The 21,622-nt window shown below is 38.4% G+C and overlaps 1 protein-coding gene across 1 annotated transcript in view; it reads left to right on the top strand.

Annotated features, from left to right (window-relative positions):
• Window positions 1-10,717: 10,717 nt before the first annotated feature.
• Window positions 10,718-21,622, top strand: part of LOC123757594 (protein wntless) — a 115,866-nt gene continuing 104,961 nt past the window's right edge. The window contains exons 1-2 of the mRNA XM_069329489.1: window positions 10,718-10,928; window positions 16,466-16,644. Coding sequence (XP_069185590.1) covers window positions 10,823-10,928; window positions 16,466-16,644 — 285 coding nt within the window. The 5' untranslated portion in view covers window positions 10,718-10,822. The remainder of the gene's footprint in view (window positions 10,929-16,465; window positions 16,645-21,622) is intronic.

Here is a 21,622-nt window from a genome sequence, read left to right as displayed (position 1 = left end):
CTGAGGAACACCAATGTTGATGGGTAGGGTGGGAGAAACTGAATTATGCGCAGAAATATTCTGGAGCCTGTCAGTAAGGTAAGACTGAAGGTATTGAAGGGAGTGTCCTCTGACTCCATGATGATGTAATTTAAGAAGAAGGTTTTGGTGGTTGACAGTGTCAAAAGCCTTACACAGGTCCACAAATAACCCAACAGGAAACTCATTTTTATCAAGAGCTGCATGTATCAAGTTAATCATACTAATAAGTGCATCGTTAGTGCTTTATTGGGGTCTGAAGTCATATTGACAAGACATTGACGTTAATCTCAATTAGTATTAAGTTTTAGTCTTAGTGTTTTCCTGCCCGAAACGCTTTGCGTAATAGTGTCTTTAGGCATTGTATGTACTAGCTCTATCTATAAATCCATCAATGTTTGTATCTCACCTTGTATGTATGTACTTTACCTGAATAAACATTTTATTTAATATGATTTGATTTGACATAGATTAAGTTTGACTCTGGGGATATCAAAGAGATATTTATGCCTGGTGTGGTGGGCGTGTGTTCTATTACATCTGTCCAGGAAGAGTTTCAGAACAGGGTTTGCACTTAGAATAAAGGGTTTTATAAACGTAATTTACACAAGAGAATGTATGGAGTGAATTTATGTTTAGCATGTTTAGGGATTTGAACAGGGAAGCTGTGTTGTCTGAAATCAGAGTTTGTTATTATCCTGATAGTAGATTTTTGCTGGATGATGATGAGCTTGAGGTAGATTGCAGTGGTTGAACCCCAAGCACAGACACCATAAGTAAGATAGGGATAGATAAGTGCATAATAGAGTGAAAGGAGAGCAGAGTAGGGTACATAGTATCTGATCTTAGAGAGTATACCAACAGGTTTAGAAACCTTTTTAGTTATGTGTTGAATGTGGGTGCTGAAGTTGAGTCTCTTGTCTAGGTATAGGCCAAGGAACTTTCCATCATTTTTATTGCTAATGTTTGCATTATCTATCTGACGCTGAATTGCATTTGTTGATTTGTTTCCAAATAAGATATAATAGGTCTTTTCTATGTTTAGTGTGAGTTTGTTGGTTGACATCCACAAGTGGACTTTTTTTATTTCATTGTTTACAACATTATTTAACATGAGTGGGTTGGTGTCAGAGTAGATGAGAGTAGTATCATCAGCAAACAATATAGGTTTAAGTATGTTAGAGACATTAGGGAGATCATTGATGTATATAAGAAACAGGAGAGGTCCTAGGATGCTGCCCTGTGGTACCCCTACGGTTAGTGGTAGACTGGGAGAGGTTATATTATTGATGGCTACATATTGTGTCTGTCACTAAGATAGAATCGGATATAGTCAGGGCAAGGCCACGGACTCCATAATGGTGGAGTTTAAGTAAGAGGTAGTTATGGTTAACAGTATCAAAGGCCTTTCTCGGGTCAATGAAGAGTCCAATCGGAAACTCATTTTTGTCAAGGGCTGCGTAGATTAAGTCAAGCAGACTAACAATTGCATCATTGGTACTCTTTTGGGAGCGGAAGGCAAACTGACTGCGACTTAGTATATTGAATTTTACGAGATAGGAGTACAGCTGTTTGTAAATAATTTTTTTAATATTTTTGATAATATAGGTAGATTCGATATGTGTTTGTAATTATTTATGTCTGCCGTGTTACCTCCTTTATGAACCGCCGTTACTCTTTTTAATGATAAATGGCTTTTTTAAGGCTTTTTTTAAGGGTATCAGGGAAGGTATGACACTCTAGGGATTTATTGAACAGCAATGCTATGGGTGGTGCAAGAGCATGGGAGGCACTCTTGTATACCATCGATGGTATTTCACTAATGTTCCCAGCTTTGGTTTTTAGCGAGTGAATGATGGACACAACATGTGTAGGGCTGACCGGAATATTAACATCAGTGGAATTAGCAGGCGTTAGGTACAGAGCCTGTGGATAGTTACCTGTAAGATAGTCCTGAACATTAGTACTGGAAGATGGAATATCATTAGCAAGGGATGACCCAATGGATGAGAAGAACCTATTGAATTCAATAGCAGTATCAGAGGATGAAAGCAAACCATCATTATTGGACAGGAGTATTGTTTTTTTATTTAAAATCTTTTTTGATCCCAATATTTGTGAAATTGTGCTCCATGTTTTCTTAATGTTACCCTTTATTTGGGTAAATTTATTTTCATAGTATTTAATTTTTGCTCTCCTAATTATTTTAGATAGCACTGATGAGTAATTCTTTGAAAATTCTTTGGAGACGATTCTTAACCTATACTTCTTCTCAAGGTCATGTTTTTATTAATGGATTTAAGTATCCCCTTTGTAAGCCAAGGATTGTTTAGCCTTTTAGTTGTGACTTGTTTTATTAGCATAGGACAGTGGGTGTTATAAAGGCTCAGAGTTTTCTGAAGAAAAGATGGCACTGCTAGGTTGATGTCCCCTTTGTTACCTAATTCGGACTCCCAGTTGACATTAGCAGCAGCAGCTATAAAATTGCCTATAGCAGTTTCATTGTGCAGCCTAAAGCTTATCTCCCTTGTCTCTAGAGGTGGTTTGTTAATGTTAGTTAGGAGAAATGTGAGGTAATGCTCTGTAGTGCTATCGATGATTATCCCTGAAGTAAGTGGAGAGGTTATGTTGGTCCAGATGTGATCAAGAGCCGTGGCAGTACTATCAGTGATTCTAATAGGTCTGGTGATTAAGGGTATGAGGAAGCAGGAATTCATACAGTTCATACAGAATTCATCATAGGTCATAGGTCAGATTCAGATTCAGATGTTTATTCAGGTAAGGTATATACATACAAGTGATGTTACATTAATGGATTGATATATAGATAGAGCTAGTACATACAATGCCTAAAGCCACTATTACGCAATGCGTTTCGGGCAAGAAAAACATTAATATAATGTTAAAGGTCAATGTTAAAGTCCCCAGAAATAATCTAGTGGTTTTTGTTAGTCTGTTCTCTAGTATTAGATTTCTAAGGTTAGAGTTGAATTCAGACACATCAGTGTTAGGAATCCTGTAGACTGCTCCCACAGTCAGGACAGCCTCGCCACTCTTGACTCTGAAACAGGCAAAGATATACTCCCCACAGGGGTCTCTAGTTTTAATTACTTTTAAGTAAGTCAGCTCTTGGTGGTAGTACAGAGCAGTACCACCACCTCTTTGAATAGGACGACAGTTGTGAATTGCTGAGTAGTTTGGCATGTTGTAGAGTTGTATCCTCTTTTAACCCCGTTTCAGTAGGCAGTAGAGGAAGGTAACCCGTCTGAAGAAGCTGCAGGTGAGGAAAACCGACTATATTCGGTGAAAGAAAAGGTAAGTTCAGTGAAGTCACAAGTGGTGAATTTTGTAATTAATGGGAAGTTAGTTCCCTTGGAACTGGACACTGGTGCTGCAGTGTCAACATTGTTTAGAGATTGGGCAGATACCTTGCAATTGAATGTAAAACTAGGTAAACAATCATGAAGTGCATGCGATAATATAGCAATTAAGGTCTATGGCAAGGTGTCGGCAAAAGTAGGTTATAATGGAAAACAAATTGTCCAGGATTTTTATGTAGTGGATTCACATAATCCTGGTCTATGTGGTAAGGATCTCATGGAAAAGGTGGGAATTTTCTTGGCGGGCCTAGGTGAATTGTCGATAGTTAAAACAATTAAAAGTGCCGAACATATGTTAGATAAATATTCAGTGGAGGCAGGTAAGCCAATTAATAGTATGGTGGCAAAAATTCACCTGAAAAGTGGGGCTCCACCTAAATTTTTCAATGCAAGAACAGTTCCGTTCCATTACAAGCAATTGGTAGAATCAGCCCTAGAAAAGCATCTTAGAGCCAATTACACACATAGCGAGTGAGCAGCCCCAATTGTACCAGTGTTGAAGGCAGACAGGAAATCCATGAGAATCTGTGCAGATTTTAAAGAATTAAATAAGCGCATTCACTGTGAGAAGTACCCTTTACCTAAGATAGATGAGTTGTTGTCAGTGATCTACAAGTGGGCCAATCTTTTCTAAGATTGGCCTGAAAGATGCCTATTTACAAATTCCTAGAGAGAAGGAGAGCCATAAATTGTTAGTGATTAATACTCACAAGAGGTTATTTAAGCGTAAAAGACTTCCTTTTGTACTCTCTATGTCTTTAGCAATTTTTCAGAGATTCGTGTCCCAGTTGTTAGTAAACATTGAAGGTGTGGCTAGTTTCTTAGATGACAATATTGTATGTGGGGAGAATGAGGAAGAACATGATGCTAGATTAAAACAGGTTTTGAATCTCCTGCAAGAGCACAATGTGAAGATTAATAAGAGTAAAACAACATTGAAGACCAAGGCCATTGAATACCTGGGGTACCATATTTCAGGTAAGGGTTTTACTACTCATGTTAATGAGATAATCCTTTCCCTTAAAACTAAGTCAAGTGCCCTTGATGAGATACCATCTCTAATTTACAAAAAAGCCTCCAGATTTCTAGCTCCTGCCATTTCATTGCTCTTCAAGTCATTTGAACTCCAAACCTTTCCGGATATTCTAAAAAAAAGCGAGAGTAACCCCTGTCCACAAATGTGGTGATCTCACTGATGTCAACAATTACAGACCTATATCAATCCTGCCATTCTTGTCAAAAATATTTGAAAAACTAATCTACAAGCAGCTTTACTCATATCTAGCCAAGCACTCTAACCAATATGGCTTCAGACCCAAAAAAAAGCATTAACGATGCACTTATTAGTATGATTAACTTGATTCATACAGCTCTTGATAAAAATGAGTTCCCTGTTGGGTTATTTGTGGACCTGCGTAAGGCTTTTGACACTGTCAACCACCAAAACCTTCTTCTTAAATTACAACATTATGGAGTCAGAGGACACTCCCTTCAATACCTTCAGTTTTACCTTACTGACAGGCTCCAGTATGTTTCTGTGAATAATTCCATTTCTCCTACACTACCCATAAACATTGGTGTTCCTCAGGGCAGCATACTTGGCCCTCTCCTCTTTCTCATCTACATTAATGACCTTCCAAATACCTCCCAACACCTCAAACCAATCTTATTTGCTGATGACACAACTTTCATTTTCTCCAGTCCTGACCCCCTTGCTCTAAATGTCACAGTGAATACTGAGCTAAATAAAGTCCATCTTTGGCTAACTGCCAACAAACTCACCCTTAACACTGATAAAACTTTCTATATTTTGTTTGGCAATAAATCCTCAAATGAAATTAATCTAAAAATAAACAACATACAAATCAGAAGTAAAGTTGATGGTAAATTCCTTGGTGTTCTCATCGATAACAAGCTGAATTTCCCGGGACACATTCTAAATATAGCAAAAAAAAATGTCTAAAACTGTTGGCATTCTTTCTAAGATCAGATATTATGTACCCCGCCCTGCCCTGGTGACGCTCTATTACTCTCTCATCTATCCATATCTCAACTATGGTATTTGTGCTTGGAGTTCTACTACCCATAATCATTTACGTCCTCTAATTACTCAACATAAAGCTGCTATTAGGACAATATCCAACTCTGGCCCCAGACATCACTCGGTACCCCTACTCAAATCTTTGAATATGTTAGATATTAAGTCACTGCACATCCTCTCATGTGTATTATACATATATAAAACGCTGAACTGTAATGCCAATCCTGACCTCAAAAGCTTCATTGAAGGTTGTAACAGAACCCATGAGCACCACACCAGAAACAAATACAGTTTTGATATTCCAAGAGTACGACTTAATCAAACTAGAAATGCTCTACAAATCAAGGGACCCAGAATGTGGAATGACCTTCCCAACCATGTTAAAGACTGTACCTCTCTCAACCACTTTAAGATAAAAGCGAAGCACTACCTAATAAATTCCCTGTATCCTACCTTACCCCTCTATTGTCAACCCATGTCTGTTTTTTTTTTCAAAACAACGTTGTTTGAATGTAATTGTCTGTAATAATTTGTAATTGTATTTGTGCTGCTTTTTCAGCCATGTTCCCCCCTCTTTTACCTCTATTTTTATTTGTTCTCAACACATTTTATTCTTTATACCCATTAGTATTAAGCTTTAGTCAGTATTGTTTTTCCTGCCCGAAACGCTCTGCGTAATAGTGGTTTTAGGCATTGTATGTACTAGCTCTATCTATTAATCCAACAAACTTTGTAAAATCTCTTGTATGTATGTACCTTACCAATAAATAAACATTTAATATTATTATTATTATTATTATTATTATTATTATTATTATTATTATTATTATTATTATTATTATTATTATTATTATTATTATTATTATTATTATTAGTGAGGGAGGATGGAATATCATGAGCAAGGGATGTTCCAATGGAAGAGAAGAATTTACATCTGGTCTGGCCCTGTACTACCATAATTTCTTGAGTAGATTTCTTACTTCCAAAAACTCTTTCCAGGTTCAAAATCTTCTCGAGCACTGTCCAAAAAGTCATCGATTGTAGATCCACGTTTTCTGCCACCAGGTTAGGGAAATATATCTCATTTTCTACTGCCATGAACAACTGGTCCCTCACCCGGCCGTCAAACTGTGCTCCAAAGTTGCAGTGGTTAGCAAACGCCTTCAATTCCGCATATAAATTCTGTACGGATTCCTGCTGCTTTTTTACCCTTGTTGTTTCAATGTTAAGGGTGAGTTTGTCAGCAGTGTAGCGAGTAGATTATCCCAATAATGTACTCGCTCCAAATGCATTGTTAATATTCCTGTCAACCTTTGGAGATGAATGAGGTGAGGCGTTGCCCGGGCAACACGGTGAGGTGTTGCCCGAGCATATAAGCAGCAGAATAGCAAACATTAACTAGTCTACTGTCAAGTGTGGTCTAGAGCAGACACTTGCGAGATACTGTACCGACGCTCAGTGCGCTCAACTCACACCAAAGTATCACCTGTGTACTTCTGTATATTCGACCAAATATATATATAGTATCTTAGTGTCTGTTTATTGTCACCATACTTTACGTAACAATAGAACCGTTACAGCAGTTATCCAAAGATGGACTTTATTTAGCTCAGTATTCACTGTATCATTCAAAGTAAGAGGGTTAGGACTGGAGAAAATGAGGGTGGTCATCAGCAAATAAAATTGGGTTGAGGTCTTGAAGGGCATTTGGAAGGTCATTAATGTAGATGAGAATGAGGAGAGGGCCAAGTATGCTGCCCTATGGAACACCAATGTTAACGGGTAGGGTGAGAGAAATGGAATCATTCACAGAAACATACTGGAGCCTGTCACTAAGGTTAGGCTGAAGGTTTTGGAGGAAGTGACCTCTGACTCCATAATTAAAAAAAAATGTTTATTCAGGTAAAGTACATACATACAAGGTGTGATACAAATATTGATGAAATTATAGATAGAGCTAGTACATACAATGCCTAAAGCCACTATTACGCAAAGCGTTTTGGGCAGGAAAAACACTAAAGACTAAAATTTAATACTAATTAAGATTAGAGTATAAAATGTGTTGAGAAAATATAAAAATAATAAAGGGGGAACATGGCAGAAAAATAGCAAAAATTCAATTTGGTCGACAAACAGCGTTGTTTAAAAATAACAGACATGAGTTGACATTATAGAGGTAAGGTAGGTTACAGGGAGTTAATTAGGTAGTGCTTAGTTTTCATCTTAAACTGGTTGAGAGAGGTACAGTCTTTAACATGGTTGGGAAGGTCATTCCACATTCTGGGTCCCTTGATTTGTAGAGCATTTCTAGTTTGATTAAGTCGTACTCTTGGAATATCAAAAAGGTATTTGTTTCTGGTGTGGTGCTCATGGGTTCTGTTACAACCTTCTATGAAGCTTTTAAGGTCAGGATTGGCATTACAGTTCAGCGTTATATATATATATATATATATATATATATATATATATATATATATATATATATATATATATATATATATATATATATATATATATATATATATATATATATATATATATATATATATATATATATATATATATATATATATATATATATATATATATATATATATATATATATATATATATATATATATATATAATACACATGAGAGGATGTGCAGTGACCTAATATTTAACATATTCAGAGATTTGAGTAGGGGTACCGAGTGATGTCTGGGGGCCAGAGTTGGATATTGTCCTAATAGCAGCTTTGGCTTGAGTAATTAGAGGACGTAAAGGATTTTGGGTAGTAGAACCCCAAGCACAAATACCATTGTTGAGATAAGGATATATTAGAGAGTAATAGAGTGTCACCAGGGCAGGGTGAGGTACATATTATCTGATCTTAGAAAGAATGCCAGCAGTTTTTGAAACTTTTTTATATATATTTAGAATGTGTCCCTGGAAATTCAGCTTCCGGTCAATGAGAACGCCAAGGAATTTGCCGTCTACTTTGTTACAAATTTGGGTATTGTTTATCCTGAGATTTATTTGATTTGCGGATTTATTGCCAAACAAAATATAGAAAGTTTTGTCAATGTTGAGGGTGAGTTTGTTTTGAGAATTACATAATAATGTAATTTAACAAGAAGTTTGTGGTGGTTGACAGTGTCAAAAGCCTTACATAGGTCAACAAATAACCCAACAGGGAACTCATTTTTATCAAGAGCTGCATGCATCAAGTTAATCATAGTAATCAGTGCACCATTAGTGCTTTTTTGGGGTCTGAAGCTAAACTGGCAAGATGTAAGTATATTGTGTTTAGCTAGATAAGAGTAAAACTGCTTGTAGCTTAGCTTTTCAAATGCTTTTTGACAAGGTTGGAAGAATTGATACAGTCTGAAATTGTTGACATCAGTGAGATCACCACATTTATGGACTGGGGTTACTTTGTTTTTTTTTAAGAATATCCGGAAAGTTTTGGAGTTCAAGTGATTTGTTGTAGAACAATGCAATTGCAGGAGCTAGAAATCTGGAGGCGTTTTTGTAAATTACAATTGTTATCTCAGCAAAGGCACTAGACTTTGTTTTAAGAGAGGATTATTTCATTAACATCAGAGGAATTAGCGGGAGTTCGGTACGGAGAGACTGGATAGTTTCCTGTAAGGTAGTCCTTAGCATTAGTTAGGAAGGATGGGATATTATTTGCAAGGGATGTGCCAATGGATGAGAAGAAACTATTGATAATTTAGTCTGCCCGAAACGCTTTGCGTAATATGGCTTTAGACATTGTATGTACTAGCTCTATCTATAAATTCAGCAATATTTGTATCACCTCTGTATGTATGTAATTTACCTGAATAAACATTTGAATTTGAATTTAATGGCAGTGTCAGAGGCTGAAAGCACAATCATCGTCACATTGATTCCTATCCATATTGAAGCACAATCAATATGGATAGGAATATTTTTTTTTTTATTCAAGGTCTTATTTGATCCAAATATTTGGGAAATAGTGCTCCTTGTTTTCTTAATGTTGCTCTTAATTTAGTCAAATTTGTTTTCATAGTATTTAATTTTGACTCTTAATTATTTTAGACAGCACTGATGAGTATCTCCTTCAAACTTCTTTGGAGATGACCCCCAACCAATACCTTTTCTCGTGCTCATGTTTTTATATTAATAGATTTAAGTATACCCTTAGTAAGCCATGGATTGTGTAACCTTTTAGTTGTGACTTGTTTCGTTAGCATTGGATAGTGAGTATTATAGAGGCTCAGAATTTTCTGGAGAAATGTTTGCAGAAGAGGTTGATGTTCAATATGTTACTAATTCAGTCTCGCAGTTGATATTAGCAGCAGCAACAGCAGCAATAACGTTGTTTAGAAGTTTCATTGTGCAGCCTAAAGCTTATCTTCATTGTAACTAGAGGTGATTTATTAATGTTGGTTAGAAGAAATATGGAGTAATGCTTTGTTCCTATCAGTGATTATCCTTGAAGTGGAGACGTTATGTTGGTCCAAATGTGGTCAAGAGTAGAGGAAGTCATTCCAGTAATTCTGGTAGGTTTAGTGATTAAGGGTATGAGAAAGCAGGAATTCATACAGTTGAGGAAACTAGCAGCATGAGGGTTATCAGGCTCGCAGAGATCAATATTGAAGTCCCCCGGAATTATTAGTTGGTTTTTGTTTGTTTGCTAGTATTAGATTTCTAAGATTAGAGTTAAATTCAGACACATCAGTGTTAGGAATTATGTAAACTGCTCCCACAGTCAGGACAGCCTCGGCACCCTTGACTCTGAAACGGGCAAAGACATTCTCTCCACAGGAGTATCTAGTTCTAATTACTTTTAAGCATGTCAGTTCTTGGTGGCAGTAAAGAGCAGTACCACCACCTCTCTGAATTGTTCGACAGTTGTGAATTGCTGAGTAGTTTGGTAGTTTAAAGAGTTGTGTTGTATTCCCTCTTATGAATGTATGGATGAGAAGAAACTATTGAATTTAATGGCGGTGTCAGAGACAAATAATAACGTTGATTATGATTGTACCGATGATATAATTTATAGCCACAAGGAGCTGAGCAATCGATTTTTTTTTATCCTGTACTTTCAAAACTCCAGCACTTATATCGGTGTGTGTAACAAGCGTTCATCGAAGAAGGCAATAGAACAATGAGGAGAAAGCGTCAAGCCATTACGACTATGTAACACTTGGAAGGGAACAGAATAAGGGTTTGGAATGGGACGGGAAGGATGGGAGCAGAATCGCGCGAGTTTACCCTAGCGCGGAACTGCCCTCGCCGGCGGGTGTCCGTTCTTTGTGGTGGTGGAGGTGGGCGGCCGGGACGTCAACACAGCTGTGAGGAGCAACAACACCCCGGACTACTGCCGCTCTCGGCAACTCCTCTCTGGCTGGATATGCCACAAACGTCAATAAACAATTTAAGTGTCAGACATTTGAATATATTAGCAAGTGTTTCGATTATGGTCGTGGTAACGACTGTGACTGTTGGCACACTTGTGGGTTAGTATTGAGCATGGACTTGTTGCTCTATTGTGGCCGAGCACTGCTGCCACACAAGCAGTTCCTTATTCAGGGTTTCCCACACTGGTCGTTTCGTCTGTAAATTGTGATTGAAATTTTTGTTTTTTTTTTAATTTTGCCCCGAGGGGCGAGTTTATTGGGCAGCGCCACTCATCTTGTGAGTGGACACACCGCCATAGCAGCATGTACAACACTCCCCAATAGGAAGAAAACCCGCTGGGTTGTTCATCCTGTCACTTGTACCCAGACACAGCTGGGACTTGCTTAACTGTCTCAAGTGAACAGCTCCTCAAACAAGAAGATTAACATCTATCAACCCTTAAAAGCTTACGTTATCTTGCGGGTGCAAAATGGGGAAATCTTTTAAGAACAGTATCAATATTTGACAAATAGTGTTATATGTTGTTAAATATGACCGAAAAAAGTGAGATTAATAATTCCAACACGAATTTTATCAATATTTCTTACGTTTCTTTTTACTGTCGATGGTAATTGAAAAATCAATTCTCCAAAATTCATTTTTATTTATAGTCTGATGCGACGCTTGAACGCGTTTCGTAATAACTTATTACATTTTCAAAGACTTTAGTTTACACACACACAACTGTAACCTGAAAACACTAAATAGAGTTTTACTTATGCTAACACTAAATAGCTTGTTTTATACACTCGCATTTGGGTGAGGTGATATGTTGCAACAGTTTTGGATGAGGTGAACAAACTTTTGACCAACACAAGACAGAACACGGAACATTGGTATTAATTGGATAAATGAGAGGGAAGAATGAAGTAACTGCAAAGGGCCTATTGGCCCATACTTCCTCTTGATGCTTCTATATTGGTTCAGAGTCCCACTTCTACTCACTTCAAGACTCCGTACCAATATAAAAGCATCAAGAGGAAGCATCAATTTATTTAAAATAAATTGTTTCCTATTGGTTTATTTTAAATATTATTATTATATTATATTAAGAACATAAATTATTGATTTAGTTATGTTAGTTTAGGTTAGGTTAAGATAGGTTAGGTAGGGTTGGTTAGGTTCGGTCATATATGTACGTTAGTTTTAACTCAAATTTAAAAAAAATTAGCTCATACATAATGAAATGAATAGATTTATCATTTCATAAGAAAAAAATTTGAAAAATCTTGAAATTCTGGAAAACTTGGCTTATTAGGCAAATCGAGTCTTGCATAGTAGGGCAAGAACTGCATTCTGGCTACTAGGTACGACATATATATATATATATATATATATATATATATATTATATATATTATATATATATATATATATATATATATATATATATATATATATATATATATATATTATATATATGTCGTACCTAGTAGCCAGAACGCACTTTTCAGCCTACTATGCAAGGCCCGATTTGCCTAATAAGCCAAGTTTTCCTGAATTAATATATTTTCTCTATTTTTTTTCTTATGAAATGATAAAGCTACCCATTTCATTATGTATGAGGTCAATTTTTTTTATTGGAGTTAAAATTAATGTAGATATATGACCGAACCTAACCAGCCCTACCTAACCTAACCTATCTTTATAGGTTAGGTTAGGTTAGGTAGCCGAAAAAGTTAGGTTAGGTTAGGTTAGGTAGGTTAGGTAGTCGAAAAACAATTAATTCATGAAAACTTGGCTTATTAGGCAAATCGGGCCTTCCATAGTAGGCTGAGAAGTGCGTTCTGGCTACTAAGTAAGACATATATATATGTATATATATATATATATATATATATATATATATATATATATATATATATATATATATATATATATATATACATATATATATATATATTTATATATTATATTATATTAATAAATAAATATAATTGTGTGCATGTGTAAGTCACGATGAAATAGCATATGATGAACAATGTGACAATGTTAGACCACAAAGGAAGGATTAAGAAAGGAAATTCCTTAAGTACTTTTGTATTTAATAGCACATCTTCAGAAGAATGTATTTACAATTCAGTGGTGTGGATATATAGGCAGGAATAAAGTGAAAAACTATGTCAATGTTCACAATTCATAAGAGAATAATGAGATAAAAGGACATTAATAAGGTATTATTGAAATAAATGTATCAATGGTCTTATTCAAATCATTTTATAACTGATCAATCAGTAATGGATCTAATTTATACAATCAACTACTAATGTTCATATTGCATGATTTTGTTATCTGTATTAAAGCAGATTCAACAATGTTTCTATTGAAAATGTTTATACAATTTGTTATTGAAGAAGCCCTCTCCCAATCAATTTGGTGAGAACTTTCTGACAAAGCATTAGACAATGGGCCATGTTGAAGTACTGAGTAAGCTCAGAGTATGTTGCTAAAATTCTAAATTTTAAATTCATATTGAACCCTGGACCCTTAGGTGAATATTGAACCCCTGTACACTCAGGTGAATATTGAACCCCTGTACACTCAGGTGAATATTGAACCCCTGTACACTCAGGTGAATATTGAACCCCTGTACACTCAGGTGAACATTGAACCCCTGTACACTCAGGTGAACATTGAACCCCTGTACACTCAGGTGAATATTGAACCCCTGGACCCTCAGATGAATGTTGAACCCCTATACACTGGTGAATATTGAACCCCCTAGACCCTCAGGTGAATATTGAACCCCTGGATCCTCAGGTGAATTTTGAACCCCAGACCCTCAGATAAATATTGAACCCCCTGGACCCTCAGGTGAATATTTAACCCCTGAACCCTCATGTGAATATTGAACCCCCGACCCTCAGGTGAACATTGAACCCTGGACCCTCGGGTAATATTGAACCCTGGACCCTCGGGTAATATTGACCCTCAGGTGAATATTTAACCCCTGAAACCCTCAGGTGACTATTGAACCCCTGAAACCCTTTAGGTGAACATTGAACCTCTGGATTTGTCAGGTGAACATTGAAACCCTCAGATGAGCATTGAACCCCTGGACGTGTCAGGTGAACATTGGACCCCTCAGGTGAACATTGAACCCCTGGACTTGTCAGGTGAACATTAGAACCCTCAGGTGAACATTGAACCTCTGGACCCCCCATGTGAACATTGGCCCCTTGGACCCCTTAGGTAAACATTGAACCCCTGGACCCCTCAGGGCAATATTGAACCCCCTATACACTCAGATGAATATTGAACCCCTGGACCCTCAGGTGAACATTGAACCCCTGGACCCTTCAGGTGAAGATTGAATCCCTAGACCCTTCAGGTGAACATTGAACCCCTGGACCCTCAAGTGAACATTGAACCCCTAGACCCCTCAGGTGACTATTGAGCCCCTGGACCCCTCAGGTGACCATTGAACCCCTCGACCCCTCAGGTGACCATTGAACCCCTCGACCCCCTCAGGTGAACATTGGAACCCTCAGATGACCATTGAACCCCTCGACCCCTCAGGTGACCGTTGGACCCTTGGACCTGTCAGGTGAACATTGGAACCCTCAGTTGAACATTGAACCTCTCAGGTGAACATTGAACCCCTAGACCCCTAGGTGAACATTGAACCCCTGGACCCTCAGGTGAACATTGAATCCCTAGACCCTTCAGGTGAACATTGAACCCCTGAACCCTCAGGTGAACATTGAACCCCTAGACCCTTCAGGTGAACATTGGACCCCTCAGGTGAACATTGAACCCCTCGACCCCTCAGGTAACTATTGAACCCCTGGACCCCTCAGGTGACCATTGAACCCCTCGACCCCTCAGGTGACCATTGAACCCCTCGACCCCCTCAGGTGAACATTGGAACCCTCAGATGACCATTGAACCCCTCGACCCCTCAGGTGACCGTTGGACCCTTGGACCTGTCAGGTGAACATTGGAACCCTCAGTTGAATATTGAACCTCTCAGGTGAACATTGAATCCCTAGACCCCTAGGTGAACATTGAACCCCTAGACCCCTAGGTGAACATTGAACCCTTGGACCCCTCAGGTGAACATTGAACCCCTGGATCCCTCAGGTGACCATTGAACCCCTGGACCCCTCAGGTGACCATTGAACCCCTCGACCCCTCAGGTGAACATTGAACCCCTCGACCCCTCAGGTGAACATTGAACCCCTCGACCCCTCAGGTGAACATTGAACCCCTGGACCACTCATGTGACTATTGGACCCTTTGGTGAATAGTGAACTGCTGAACCCTCAGGTGAATATTGAACCCTTTGGTGAATAGTGAACCACTGGACCCTCAGGTGAATATTGAACCCTTTGGTGAATAGTGAACCTATGTACCCTGAGGTGGATAATGAACCACCCAACATTTAATACCTCTTGCATAATGCATTCCCTAGCACCCAGTGCCTAATACCTCTTACCTACACAATCCAAGCAAATACTAAGTGCCTTCTGTCATGTACTGTCATGATCATTACATCATTTATATAAATGGTCTACCAGAGGGAGTGACCTCGTATATGTCAATGTTTGTGGATGATGCAAAATTAGTGAAGAAGGTAAGAGCTGAAGAGGACTGTAAGGTGCTGCAAGTAAACCTTTACAAACTTCAGGAGTGGGCAGAGTAATATTAAGGAATAGTGGCAGTATTGCCAATATATTCCAAGGTTGTTGGAATTCAGTCCCAATAAGTGTACAGTAATGAAACTGGGTAAGGGAGATAGAAGATCTGTATTTAACTGCACCATAAGGGAAAAGGGTGCAGTTAATATTATACCCAATATTAACTTGGACCCTCATTAACTTGGACCCAGGGGTCCAATGGGGGGTTGTGTCCCTCCCATTCCCCTTCATCAAACACAACTGTCCCTTGCCTTTCAGGAATATGTTCATCATCATTGATCATATTAAAATGTTTTTATCACTTCTCCACACTTGCATGCAAAAAAATTGTCTTTACTGTTGCCCTTCCAGTCTTTATCATCACTACCTAATCCATCTTTTCATTTGTTGTGTATGTAATCTTTTGTTCATTGTCTATAACATCCACCATCATCCCACACAAACAATTAGAAAAAAAAGAACTAGGCATAGACATAACTCCTCCACTAACACCAGAAGCTCAGGTAAACAGAGTAGCATCAGCAGAATATGTTTAGATAGCAAACATAGGAACATCATTTAATGATCTAAGTAAAGACAGTTTCAAGTTTGTACATACTGCCTATGTAAGGTCATTTACTTGAGAATACAGCACCAACATGGGACCTGCACCTTGTGAAGTACAAAAAGAAACTTGAGAAGGGTCAGAGGTTTGCAGTTACTAATAGGTAAGCAGTAATAGGTAAGCATACAATCTAGTTAAGCACCCAGTGCCCTATTAATTTGTTTTGCAATATTCTCCTTATACCAGCACTAGTTCCTGATACCTCATACAAAGCATTGCATCTACCAGAACTTAATGTAAAATACTTATTGCCACACACTTTATTGCCACACACTTTATTGCACAGTGCTTAATATGTGTTGCCACACACATTGGCCAGCAGCCAGTGTCTAACACCACTCTCCACTGCTCAGCACCCTCACCGTGGACGCACACAACAGTGAAGGGGACCAAGTGCATGGCCCAGCACAGCTCGCAGCATGAATGGTTTTGGCCCTCTGGAGACCACAAGTGCCAGAGTGCTCCTGCTGGAAGTTCTCTTGAGAGCAGTCACCATAACATCTCTATCCGTCACATCATCTTTGCTTTCCAGGTATTGTACTGCCATTCCCTACCCAATCTATAGGAGTTGACAAACTATATTTTGTAAGCAAGAAGGTTTTTTCAGATTGATTGATTTTCCACTGTTTTTAGCTGATTTTCTGTGTGTAAATTGAATTTTATCTGCAATGATAGCATTTTTTTCCCCATTTCTCTCACATCTGTGGTCTGTGATCATCCATACCTTCCAGCTCCAGTGTATAATTGTTCCTTTTTTGCTGCTGCTCTTACACTTCATCATACACATCTTCTTAACATCTTTCATATCCGTCACCTGTGGGCATCATTCCCCCTCACCTGTGGGCATCATTCCCCCTCACCTGTGGGCATCATTCCCCTCACCTGTGGGCATCATTCCCCTCACCTGTGGGCATCATTCCCCTCACCTGTGGGCATCATTCCCCTCACCTGTGGGCATCATTCCCCTCACCTGTGGGCATCATTCCCCTCACCTGTGGGCATCATTCCCCTCACCTGTGGGCATCATCCCCCTCACCTGTGGGCATCATTAACCTCACCTGTGGGCATCATTCCCCTCACCTGTGGGCATCATTCCCCTCACCTGTGGGCATCATTCCCCTCACCTGTGGGCATCATTCCCCTCACCTGTGGGCATCATTCCCCTCACCTGTGGGCATCATTCCCCTCACCTGTGGGCATCATCCCCCTCACCTGTGGGCATCATCCCCCTCACCTGTGGGCATCATTCCCCTCACCTGTGGGCATCATTCCCCTCACCTGTGGGCATCATTCCCCTCACCTGTGGGCATCATTCCCCTCACCTGTGGGCATCATTCCCCTCACCTGTGGGCATCATTCCCCTCACCTGTGGGCATCATTCCCCTCACCTGAGGGCATCATCCCCCTCACCTGTGGGCATCATCCCCCTCACCTGTGGGCATCATTCCCCTCACCTGAGGGCATCATTCCCCTCACCTGTGGGCATCATTCCCCTCACCTGTGGGCATCATTCCCCTCACCTGTGGGCATCATTCCCCTCACCTGTGGGCATCATCCCCCTCACCTGTGGGCATCATTCCCCTCACCTGTGGGCATCATTCCCCTCACTTGTGGGCATCATCCCCCTCACTTGTGGGCATCATCCCCCTCACCTGTGGGCATCATTAACCTCACCTGTGGGCATCATTTCCCTCAACTGTGGGCATCATTCCCCTCAACTATCAGTCCTCCTCAACCATCTGCATCATTCCCGTCAACAGTCTATATCATCCTAACACCTGTCTGCATTATCCTCACACCTGTCTTCATCCACACTTCATTGATCTACATAATCCCTCTTACATATCTGTATCAGCCTTACACCTGTTTGCTGTCATAATTCCCATCTTCATGTCAATACTACCTTCTTCTCTCTCTCCCTATTCTATCACTCTCCTAGCACCCTGCATTTCCACATATGCCATGTTCAGTGTTTTCAAACACCCTCTCTCCTCAACACCCCCACCCCCACTCTCCATGCATGCTATTTGTATCCCCCCCCCACCCCTCTTCATCAAACAAACACAACTTTCCCTTGCCTTTCAGGGATATGTTCATCATAATTAATCATATTAAAATGTTTTTATCACTTCTCCACACTTGCATGTAAAAAAAGGTGTCATCTTTACTGTTGGCCTTCCATTCTTTATCATCACTCTACTTAATCCATCTTTTCATTTGTTGTGTATGTAATCTTTTGTTCATTGGACATAACATTCTCCTCTGCTTACAGTGAATTTTCCCTCAACCCATGGCAGTCTTATTCTGTAGTATGCCTTATTGGTCTTCTCCTAACACATCATTCACCATCTTCAGTAGACTTTGGTTTCTTCCACTTATGTTATTACTCTTCCCCATAAATATAATTTGCCTTTGACAATCAAATTATTTACATTTCAACCTAAGATTTACCTCCATTAACTGTAAAGGTTGCCTACCTACTTTGTCAATATTTGTCTTGATGTTTGTCATCACTCAGTTCTATCAATGTTTCTTCTGTATTTTCCTATTTCCTATTCATTTAGTCCTGATACCTTGTATTGGATGGTAGAGTGTCGATCTCATCTCATGCAGGTCGGCGTTCAATCCCCGACCATCCAAGTGGTGTCCAATCACTTGGACGATCAGGGTGTGGACACCATTTTTTTGGTGTCCAAAAAAATATATTTTGGACACCAAAAAATTGTCTTTTCCTGGTAAACTTTCATACCAGGAAAGATTGAGGGCTTCAATACTAACAACAAAGTACCACTAAGATTAAAAACTTTTATGGTTACAAAGATCTCACATCTACTTCCTCTGGCCTTCAGTAAACAGACACTATCTTGGAAAAAATCGTGGCCACCCCTCTTGTGAGGGCTTCAGTACCTAGAGACTGGCCATGAGTAGTGCATGTAGCAGCAGCTTGCAGCACAGCCATGCAATTACTTAGTGATGATAGTGTCATAGAAGATCCTAGCTGTGATAAAAACTACATACCTGGTTCAGATACTAGTGAACCAAATGCTATGTTCACAGCACGAGGCAGACATCCAGAGCACACAGACTTAGTTTGGTGCATTTACGCATTACAAAATGGGACCTCGTATTCCTTTAAAAAGTAAGCTTGTGGAAAATTTTTCCTATTAAGGATTTAGTGACTAACATTTTGATGATAATAGCAGTGATGTGACTAGAGTTAGCTGTGTGCATAGTATATTAGGAGGCATTTTGCTGTCAGGTTGTCGGCAACTGACTAACGTATGGCACTGTGCTGTGTTTGGATTACAAGATTACCACACCCTCCAGAACTGCTTAGTGGTTCTTTATGGTGCATATAAATGTAGTTATATAATGTATATAAAGAATGTAATAACAGCAAAAACATTATTTTACTGTTCAAAGAAAATAATATTGTGTGTATATTCATGACAAAGATATATCTGTGCATACTTATATTCTACATGTTTTGCAATGCAAATACTGTACCGTTATTGACAGCCCAGTGTATCATTGCACTTTAAAAAACATGATAAAAAATTAAAACTATGGGCAAAATATAATGTATTTTATGTGGGAAGTTACAACTTTGTACAAAGTTGCGGGGCTAAGTTGAGCTCTGATCACTGGTTACGAGATTATTTGTATTACATTCACTAGAACTGCTTGCATTATCCTCACACCAGTGAACATTATGAACATCATGCACCAATGGTTCATATTGGTGCATAAAAACAGTTACAGTATAAATAACATTTATATACCGTGTAATAACAGGAAAAACAATGTTTTATTGTTTAAAGAATGTAATATTGTGTGCATATTAGTGACACAAATATATCTGTGTACCTATGTTCTATACGTTCTGTGATGTAAATAAAAAGTTTGGCAACACAAGATATTATTGCACTTGAGAAAAACCATGGTATAAGCATTAAAAATTATGAATATAACATATGCAGTACAATTCGTTCAGTTACAACTTCATGCCAACCATGCAGGGCTTGACAGAACTCTTATAATTAGTTACGAGATTATTACACCTCACAGAACTGCTGAGCGGTTCATAATGGTGCATTAAAATGTAGATAGTTTTACATAAAGTGTTTGTGGATTGTAATAATGGCAAAAAGAGTATGTTTTATTGTTCTAAGAATATAATATGGTGTGCATATTAGTGACATGAATATATTTGAGCACTCTGATGTTCCGCACACACATTATTATATAAATTTAAAAAAGACGCACTATTTAATAATAATATTGCAAAAAAAAAAAAACAGAAAAAATCTATTTCAGACATTGAAATATATATTTTACATATTTGGCTGGAGCTCCCATCTCATTCTTGGCCCAGGTGAACTTCAAAAGATGATCATTCAATTAACACTTGTCAATCATGATTTCCTTGCTCTACCACAACCAAAATAAGTCATAATTTTTTTCCCCGTGTTCAGGGAATGCATTCTAACAATATTAGAAAGGAAAAATTGGGGGGATTTTTATACTGTATTTTTTTTGCACATCAGGGTGTTGTCAGCTATGAACAGGTGCAGTGCAGTGCAGGGGTTAAAATACTGAACAAATTTAAATGTATTAATCAAGACTACTTATTGTAAAAGTCCATTGTAAATCTCACAAAATTTGGGTTGTTAAGTCTTTAAGCTTGACAACCAATAATGTTGAACAGAAAGCAGGAGATGCCTTTTCACCTATGGAATTGCCTACCTGCTAAAGCTACAAATGCTAAGACAGTACTCTAATCAAAAATGTAACTGGAAATAAATCCTCAGGAATAATTGTGGAACCTATTACAAGCATTTGGCTTCTTATTCTTGTTGAGGTGACAAGATCTGTATATTGTATGTACTCTGCATTGACTACAGAACTAAGTTAAACAAATATAAATTGAATTTTGGATAATATCAGTGGTCCCTGTGGATCATATTAAAAATTTCCAAAAACCTAATGTGTAGAATTAATTGCTTCTTTATATACTGTACTGGTAACTAGAAAATCCATTCTTGAATAACAAATAGAAAAACATGCAGGTTTTATAATCAAAACACTCATACATATTTTGAATCATAGAATATGTGTAACATAGTAACATTCAATATTACTAGTTTAGAGAAATGCATACTGTACCTGTGTTCTGGTAAGGTGGATATCGGTGTTGACTTTCCTCATTGTTACTCAGTATCCTTATTGTTACTATGCCTGAGGAATTTATCAATCAATTTCCTCCCAGGTGTGCTTGCATGCATCTTAACTGATATGTTTATTAAAACTTATGTTCCTCACATTATCAGTACTGTACCCATTCCCTTGTGTCAGGCTGCTAGGTTTGCTTTCATCCAGTCAAGAATGTGCTCACATACTTCATTCATCCAATCTGTTACCTTTGTCTATTAGTAGTTTTTCTATTATTCCATCAGTTATTAGAACCTTTTCTTAATTCAGTGTAATTAATGCTTCTATTATCATCTTTT

The sequence above is a fragment of the Procambarus clarkii genome, chromosome 22 (genome assembly GCF_040958095.1).
Source record: "Procambarus clarkii isolate CNS0578487 chromosome 22, FALCON_Pclarkii_2.0, whole genome shotgun sequence".
Taxonomy (NCBI): domain Eukaryota; kingdom Metazoa; phylum Arthropoda; class Malacostraca; order Decapoda; family Cambaridae; genus Procambarus; species Procambarus clarkii.
Note: the sequence above shows the minus strand (reverse complement) of the source record. Positions and strands in the feature narration are given on the sequence as shown.